At 36.9% G+C, this 9,194-nt stretch overlaps 1 protein-coding gene across 1 annotated transcript; it reads left to right on the plus strand.

The window, feature by feature from the left end:
- Positions 1 to 1,604: 1,604 nt before the first annotated feature.
- Positions 1,605 to 5,433, plus strand: LOC116031856 (probable beta-D-xylosidase 5). The gene is made up of 5 exons (XM_031274181.1): positions 1,605 to 2,449; positions 2,944 to 3,113; positions 3,209 to 3,309; positions 3,493 to 3,834; positions 4,281 to 5,433. Exons 1-5 carry the CDS (start codon positions 1,673 to 1,675, stop codon positions 5,321 to 5,323), a joined length of 2,433 nt encoding a protein of 810 aa, XP_031130041.1. The 5' UTR covers positions 1,605 to 1,672; the 3' UTR covers positions 5,324 to 5,433.
- Positions 5,434 to 9,194: the final 3,761 nt, after the last annotated feature.

The following is a 9,194-nucleotide window of genomic DNA, read 5'->3' on the forward strand; positions in this document are numbered from 1 at the left end:
AATAAGTAATTTTAATATAATAGTTTTAGAAAAATAATAAATTTTGCAAAAAAAAAATAGCTTAATCAATGTTTTACTGGACCTTGATACATATATAAAAAAAAATATATCTTATAAACTTGTAAAACATTTTTATGCATGGTGTTTAGGGGGGGTGCAGTGTATTCAATCATGACTTTTATAGATTTTTTAAAAACTTTAAAATGATAGATTTAATAAACTTTTATTGACTTTCATAGAGTCGTTAAACTTTTTAAAACTTTGTAAGACTCTATAAAAGTCTGTATAAAAAACTTGCATAAACTTTTATCAACTTTTTTTATTTTAAAAAGTCTACAAAAGTCATTAAAATTCTAAATTGAATACATCCTTACAAACTTTCATAAGCAATTCATAACAATATTAAACACTAAAATTTATAGTTATAGAACTGTTCAAATAAAATATTTAAAAATATAATTTTTTTCTTGAGAAATTAATATTTAAAAAAATATAATTACTAGTTGCATAAAATAAAAAAATTAATAATATATATAAAAATATATTTGATATACTGCTAGGTATCAAGCAAAGAGCTATTATTTGCAATAACAATATGAGACTGCTAACAACAACAAGGTGCTTCTCTTTGTAGCCTCAAATTGCTATTGCGAACAATAGTTCACTATTCGTAATAGCATGTTGTTAAAAAGAAAAAAGAAAAAATATATTACGAATAAACATATGAATATTATGAAATATATAGTAAAAGTTGACGGTGATAGATAAAAATATTTACTCTGTTCATGTATTTAGGAGAAAAAGTTTAGAAGTTAGGGATAAAAAGTTCATAGAAAAAAATCAAAATATACAAGCAACAATGAAATAAAAATAATATTATTTTGAATTTTTAGAGGAAGATTGTAAAGTTTAGGAGGAGAAAAAAAATTGGTAGAGTTTAGGTATGTAGAAAATATAGGATAATGAAGAAAAAATAATTTATTGAATTTAGGTATAAGGTTTATAAAGTTTAAAATTTTAAATAAGGAGAAAAAAATAGAGTTTAAATAGAGAGAGAGAGAGAGAGAGAGAGAGAGAGAGAGAGAGAGAGAGAGAGAGAGAGAGAGAGAAACCTTTATTGTTGGTATAAAGAAAATTTTGAATCTTGGGATTGGGGGTTGGATTTCAACTATTTATATTTGAGAAGGAAAAGTATATAAAAGTCTACAAAAGTTCTAAAACTAAAAAGTCCTTACAAATTAATAACTTTTTGAATACCACATGATTTTTAAAGATTCTTTAAAAGTTTCAATTGAATACCACATGACTTTTAAAAACTCTTTAAAAATCTTGATCGAATACCCCATGATTTTTAAATACTCTCTAAAAGTTTGAATTGAATACCTCCAAACTTTTAAAGTTCATAAAAATCTTTAAAATTCTATAAAAGTCATGATTGAATACACCCCCTAAGTTTAAACCTTTATATATATTCTATTAATTTTAGTAAATAAAATTTCAAAATTAATTACATTATCCAATATATATCCATTTAAAATTTAAACCAATATATATAGTTTAGGATTGCCACAAGTGTGATTAAAATTTCCCTGAAATTCCTCAACGTCTAGGGGCTATATATACTTGGTACTTGGCATGCATTCATGCATCTATCTATCTATCAGATCACAACATGGCTAGGCTTAACCACTTCATTATTCTTGTGATTTTCTTCATTTTCTCATCGACAACTTATGCTAGAAAACTCTACTCAAATCCATCATCATCTTCCAATAATTCTTCCGCTCAAATAATTCGTCACGCTTGTCATCCTTCAAGATTCTCGAACCTCGGACTGGACATGAAAAGATTCGGGTTTTGCAACAAATCTCTGCCGTACGAGGTTAGAGTTAAGGATTTAGTGGACAGGATGACGTTAGCAGAGAAAGTGCGGCAGCTCGGGGACAAAGCCCAAGGGGTTGAGCGGATCGGGCTGCCGAGCTACAACTGGTGGTCGGAGGCTTTACACGGGGTTTCCGACATCGGGGACGGCGCCACCCAGTTCTCCGAGGACGGCGTCCCGGGCGCGACGAGCTTCCCGATGGTGATCACGACGGCGGCGTCGTTCAACGAGTCGCTGTGGCGGCGGGTCGGCGAGGCGGTGTCGAGCGAGGCGAGGGCGATGCACAATCTGGGGCATGCGGGTCTGACGTATTGGAGCCCCAACATTAACCCGGTGAGGGACCCGCGGTGGGGGAGAGCGCTGGAGACGCCCGGGGAAGACCCCTTCGTGGTCGGGAAATACGCCGTTAACTTCGTTAGGGGTTTGCAGGACGTTGAAGGGAGTAGTGGTAATGCCACTACGGACTTGAACGCTAGGCCTCTTAAAGTGGCGGCTTGTTGCAAGCACTATGCTGCTTATGATGTTGATAATTGGAAAGGCGTTACCCGCGAACATTTTGACTCCAGAGTACGTACTATCCCCGTTTTTGTATGGTTGCAGTAGGTGCTAGGCTCGAGACGTAGGCGCCGCAACTACCTATAGTGTATTGTCATATAATAGTGATTTTACAGTAATGACTTTTTGTGACAAAAGGTAAAATCGCATGCTTCAGGCACCCCACACCCAAGGACAGATTTAGTTTAGTGTGGGGTAGTTCTAGTTGCCCATTTTTTCCCCGCCTCAGCCCTTATATATCGTGGCCATTGATGTGTGGATCACATGACTTAACTTAGATAGTTAAATAGCTATATAATCTGGTATAGGTCAAGAGTCTACCCCACTGACCCACACCCTAGCACAACAAAGAGCTCCCCTTATTTGAAAGGTTGCTCTCACATTGTCCATGTGGGCTGTTATTGCAATTTTATATATACAGTTTACATTTGTATATTAATTACACCGTGAATTAGTTTCTAAGTATAGTTTACAATATTGAATTTTTCGGAAATTTGTCTATTTAGGTGACTGAACAAGATATGCTGGAGACATTTTTGAAGCCATTTGAAATGTGTGTGAAAGATGGCGATGTTGCAAGTGTTATGTGCTCTTACAATAGGGTTAATGGCATCCCTACATGTGCTGATCCAAAGCTCCTGAAAGACACCATTAGAGGAGAATGGGACCTTCATGGGTACGTATCAATTTATTTATTTTTAATAATTATTATATTATTATTTTATGATTATAAAATAATATTGTACATATATAATTTTCGATTTCTTTCAGATATATAGTTTCGGACTGTGATTCTATTGATGTAATGGTGAATGATCACAAGTGGCTAAGTGACCAACCAGAAGATGCTGTTGCACAAACACTCAAGGCAGGCAAGTGTTTCATTTAATTTTGGTAATTTTTGGTTTTGACAAAGTGGATCTAACCTTATATTTATTCTACAAATATTATTTTACTTTAAATTGAATCGAATGGCATTATGAGAAAAAATTCGAAAATTTTCAGGGTTTGACCTAATTAATCTTATTATTCTTGATGAAAATTATATTGATTAGGTTTGGATTTGGATTGTGGGGAATTCTACACAAACTATACAAGTGGTGCAGTGGTGCAAGGGAAAGTGAGGGAGGCAGAAATTGACAAGGCTCTGAAGAACCTGTACACAGTGTTAATGAGGTTAGGGTTCTTTGATGGAAGCCCTAAGTTTGAAAAGCTTGGAAAGAATGATATATGCTCAAAAGAGAACATTGAGTTGGCCACAGAAGCAGCAAGAGAGGGGATTGTTCTTCTCAAGAATGACAACACTGCTTTACCTTTCAACCCTCAAAACATCAAAACCCTAGCTGTTGTTGGACCCCATGCAAATGCAACCGAGGTCATGATTGGCAATTACAAGGGTATGTATGTATGGTAACACTACACTAATATGCATTCATGTTTCATTTTCGGGTGACGAGAAAAATTCACCCTCAGTCCCTCACTACATGAGGGTGTGTGGTTTGGGTTTGCGTCCGCCTTGTGACCGGCATTAGCAGCAAAAGATCACAAGAAGTAAACTAACCTATCATTGTGATTTGTATCCTAGCTTAGTCACCTTAATTAGTTGGTGCATTTAATTTATGTTTCAAACTCGCCCCCACTATCTGAAGTGGTATCCTTAGTCATCTTAGTTTGCACATTTATGTTTCAAACCCGCCCCTACTATTCGAGGGTGTGCAAGTAAACCCTAACTTGTGACCTTAACCATCACTGAATCATGCATAGGCATCTCATTAACTGTGTGCTGGTCACATGAATGAAATTTGTCACAAAATTTTAATTGTATATATGCATATGCGTGCAGGTGTGCCATGCAACTATACATCACCAGTGGACGGATTTTCAGTGTACACTAAAGTGGACTTTCAAATGGGATGCGCAGATGTAATATGCAAGAACGACAGCTTGATTTTCCCGGCGATGAGGGCGGCGGAGAAGGCTGACGCCACCGTGATTCTTGCAGGGCTAGACTTGACCGTGGAGGCGGAAAGCTTGGACAGGGAGGACCTTCTTCTCCCGGGCTTCCAAACGCAGCTCATCAACCAAGTCGCCTCCGCCGCCAAAGGCCCAGTAATCCTCGTCCTCATGAGCGCCGGCGGCGTAGACATCTCCTTCGCCAAGGACAACAACAACATCCCGGCCATCCTCTGGGCCGGATACCCCGGCGAAGAAGGCGGCCGAGCCATCGCCGAGGTTATTTTCGGGAAATACACCCCCGGAGGAAAACTGCCCTTAACGTGGCACAATAACAGCTACGTAGACGCCCTGCCGATGACCTCCATGCCCTTAAGGCCCCTCCATCAATTAGGCTATCCAGGAAGGACCTACAAGTTCTTCAACGGCGACACGGTCTACCCGTTCGGCCACGGCCTCAGCTACACAAATTTCACCTACAAAATCACCTCCCCGCCGACCCAACTCGACGTTAAACTCAACAAATTCCAGCACTGCCGGAATCTCAACTACACCGCCGCCGGCGCGTCGTCCCGCAACGACTGCCCGGCGCTCCTGATAGAAGACTTGAACTGCACCGATAGCCACCGGGTAAAGTTCGGGGTGGAGGTTACGAATGTGGGGAAAGTGAGCGGGAGCGAGGTGGTGATGGTGTACTGGGTCCCGCCGGCGAAGATCGCCGGAGCGCCGTTGAAACAGTTGATAGGGTTCAAGAAGGTGATGGTGGGTGCTGGGAAGACTGAAAAAGTTGAGTTTTTGGTGGACCCTTGTAAGAGCTTAGGGTTGGTGGACTATAAGGCTTATAATCTGTTGGCTTCTGGTGAGCACAAGATTATGCTTGGAGATCATGACAAGCCCTCGTTCACTCTTAAGCTTAACTTTGTGCGTACTTAATTAGTTTGGACACTACCTAGTACCTACTCCACTTGTTTTGTTTTTCTAGATTAGTTATTTAGGTTTAGGTCCATATTTGGTTGGTTTTAATAATAGTTTGAGTTTTAATATTGGCTTGAGTTTAATTTATTTCATATATGCTAGCTAGTTGTTTGACATATATTTTGATCACTAATCATGGTAATATTTTAACCAATTCAAGATGGTATCCATATCCATGATAACACTTTAAATATAGGTACCAAGGTGATGTATTTAGGCCTGGTACACATAGATGACAACGGAAAAGCTTAGTTGATAGGTGTAAAAATATATCAAGAATAAATTGGTTTGAAATATTAGGATTTTGATTAAAAAATGATGAATGATGTTATTTTGTATGTAAAGTAATATGATGGCTGGTTCTCGGTAGGAGGACATTGATTCTTTGAAATGCTACCGAATAGAATAGTCTTTTTTTTATGGTCAAGTCATGAGTCCACGAAGTGTTTTAAGCATACCTTAACTGTATGATGCAGGCCCTTACCATACTCAGAATAGGCTTTTTTTGATGAATGTTGCCATTAGTTTCTAAATCTAATTGGAAATCATATTGAAAATGTTATTATAATTTATCATAATAAGGACTAAATAAGCTTTTTTGGTGACTAATTAAAATGTACTATATGTTAATTAGAGACAAAATTCTTATAATTTAGGACTAAAATTTCTTGAATAATTTTAGATGTGGGGTTGGGGGCTAGGGTGCATAGGAGAGTGGATGAGGTGGGTGGGTGGGTTGGGGTGGGGGGGTTGAGAAAAGCATATTTACCTTAGTAGCTAGAGATATGGAGCACTGAATATATAGATATGGTCCCCCATCTTTTTTGTCAAACCTCGTGTGCCCCACTCACCGTTCATGCGTGCTGCCCTCCCCTCTCATCCAACGGCCATCAACCTATCCGCATTACACGGAAAGCATCTCCCACTCCCCAATCCTACGCCTACCTTTCTTCACCTTTGACTTTTTCCTGTCCCCTGTAGCCTCTACTCCTCTCTTTCTTTTTTATTTTTTATATTTGCTTTCATTTTTTTTTTTTTGGCAGCTTAAACAGAATTTTAAATAAATTATTGTTATATTCGCTTGGCAATTCGTCAATGTACTACCCTTTTTTTTTAATGTAATATTTAAACATTGTCCTAACTAATTTAAAATCAAGTTACTATCATGTCAATAATAGTAAGTGAATTTCATAGAATAGAAAGATCAAGAAAGAGATTCACCTGCTTATTTGCTTGATCATTGAGTTGAGTGCTGGGTAAATGTTTTGACTGAACCTCACATTATTCTCTCTGATAACATAATAGTGACAGATATCTAGAAAGTGTTCCGTGAGGAAACAAGAAACGACGTAGTTAGCTTTTTTCTTGCAGAAGTGCTCACGTACACTGAAAGTGTTCCGTGAGGAAACAAGAAACGACGTAGTTAGCTTTTTTCTTGCAGAAGTGCTCACGTACACTCTTACGTTTTCTTCACTTGCTCTGCAGGGCGAGCCTCATACAGAGACGTACTCCTTTAATATGATGAAAAAGAGAGGAGCCACCCTCTTTTCCATTTAATGACGTAATACTAAGAAAAATACTTCATGTACACCCAAAAACTTACTCCCAATTTTTACTCCACTTGTGCTCAAATTTGATTGGAGGAAGAAAAGAAATAATGGATAAACATCATGTCCCCCTATTAAATTGCGCAATCAAAGCATGCCAAATCATATGGAATAAAAAATGAGAGTATGAATTGAGAATACATATAGAATTATTCTAATACTAATTACTTTAACTTTATTGAGGTTCCACGTATATAAGTGTTTTATGTGCAAGGAAGTGTTCATTGTCCCCTATAGCCTCTACTCCTTTCTTTTTTCTTTTTTATTTTTATTTGCTTTCATTTTTTCACACACGCATTGCATGCATGTGTATACAACTATACATATATGTATTATATATCTTTTTATATTTATTTATTTTAATTAAACACATTACCATTATCAAGTATTTGATTACATGCATCACCATTCTGATTTCAATGTTTGAACCAAATGCACCCTAAGTGTTTTTATTTTACAAATTAATTTTGCTCAAGATTTTTTGTTTTGTGTAAAATTGAATTGTGCGTTTTCTTAGGAGTTGTATATATGCAGTGTAGCAATTTATTTGATTAATAACTACATGTTGTATGTTGAACCAAACATATTTATACCTAATAATTTATTTATAACCTAATGAAATGATATAATGTGACTAACCAAATGATAGATTGAATAAGAATTGGTCATGCCTAATAATAATAAGAAACGTGGAGTTAAGAGTAGAACCAAATGCTTGTTGTGTGGCCACAATCAAATTATATTAATTGTAAGATCAGCACATTAATTAGTGTGGGGGAACAAATGTTCAACACATCTTTATTAAAGTTAATTAATCATGATGATTGCTTCTTGTTTTAATATTTTAAAAATTTAAAATTGTATTTGGACTGAATGACATATTCTTTATAATTTTAATAATTGTCATTATTTTAAAACTAACTGGACCTTTTAAGTAGATTGTTTTTTTTGGGTGACTACATCTGTAGTATTTGCTAAACATGATTCTGTGACCTTTTATTTGGAATGGTCAGACGACAAGGTACTTGGCCAGTTGTATGCCATGTGAGTCAATATAAAAAAATATGGAGGGTAAGGTTTTTATTTTTATTTTTATTTTTGATGTAAACATATTCATTCAACTAGTCAAGTATGAAAAAAAATACATCCGAAATAAAAAGTAGGAGGAATGGAGGACCATTCCATATAATCTAACAAAGAGACATGCCTAGTAAGTGAATGAGCTTACATGATTTGCAGATCATTTAACAAAAGATAATTTAAATTATGAAACTCTCTAGACAAAGTTTTGATACTCGTATCTCTCAATCGCAAACAAAATGAATATCCAATTAGCATTATCACCCTTCTCTAACTTCTCAACTGCCATGATCGAGTTATGTCTATTACTAATTTCATAGTAGGAATAAGTATAAAAAGTTATAAGAAATTATATCATTTCATATTAATATAATACCTGGCTTCGAAATACAACTCCGATAATAAGGTTACTCAAAATGTCAAGAATGATTAGACATACCTGGTCGGTATAGGATCCCAGTAGCACCAAGTCCGACCTAAGTTGCTCGCTTTCCTGAGTAAGGGCCTTGGCCGAGCTAATCCCAGGGTGACTAGGTGGAAGGGCTTACCAATCGCCTTCGCACCGACCACTTTAGATAGGGCCGAGCTGCCGACTGGAGATACTTAGCGTTCGACGCCCAATTCCTCCAATTGACTATGGCGGCGAGTTAGTCAGAAATCTTAGGACACGTGGATAGGCAGCTATGAGCCCCGATCGGTTTCTATGCATGCAACCCACGTGGCGTACATGTTGAGAAACCGGTAACTGTTTCCCCTCTCTCCTATAAATACCGCATTAAATGCTAAAGGGGGACACTATTACGTGAATCGAGCTTAAGGACTTAAATTAACAAGCAGGCTACGCAAGGTTCCTCGGGATCTAACTTCCACAATTATACATATTCATAAAAAATGGTGTATTTACTACATCAATACCTTATTATTGCATAAATTTTTATGATATCTAGTTACTTCATTAATAACCCATCTAGCAATTGGTTAATTTATAAATAACTAATGAATATAAATAATTTTGGAGGTTGAAAATACGGAGTAATATTTATGGGAGTAATATTATTGAAATGACCCCGGTTCCACCAACAACTGTTCCACTTGCGTGGTCACGTATCCCAAGGCCCCCCCCCCCCCCCCCCCCCCCCCCC

This window comes from Ipomoea triloba, chromosome 10 (assembly GCF_003576645.1).
Source record: "Ipomoea triloba cultivar NCNSP0323 chromosome 10, ASM357664v1".
In the NCBI taxonomy this organism is placed as follows: Eukaryota; Viridiplantae; Streptophyta; class Magnoliopsida; order Solanales; family Convolvulaceae; genus Ipomoea; species Ipomoea triloba.

Bases quoted from the DNA above. Each gene is read 5' to 3' on its own strand.
- LOC116031856 (XM_031274181.1), top strand. From the start codon at position 1,673: ATGGCTAGGCTTAACCACTTCATTATTCTTGTGATTTTCTTCATTTTC. The intron at 2,450-2,943 runs GTACGTACTATC...TTGTCTATTTAG, and splicing joins GCGAACATTTTGACTCCAGA to GTGACTGAACAAGATATGCT. The intron at 3,310-3,492 runs GCAAGTGTTTCA...TATATTGATTAG, and splicing joins TGCACAAACACTCAAGGCAG to GTTTGGATTTGGATTGTGGG.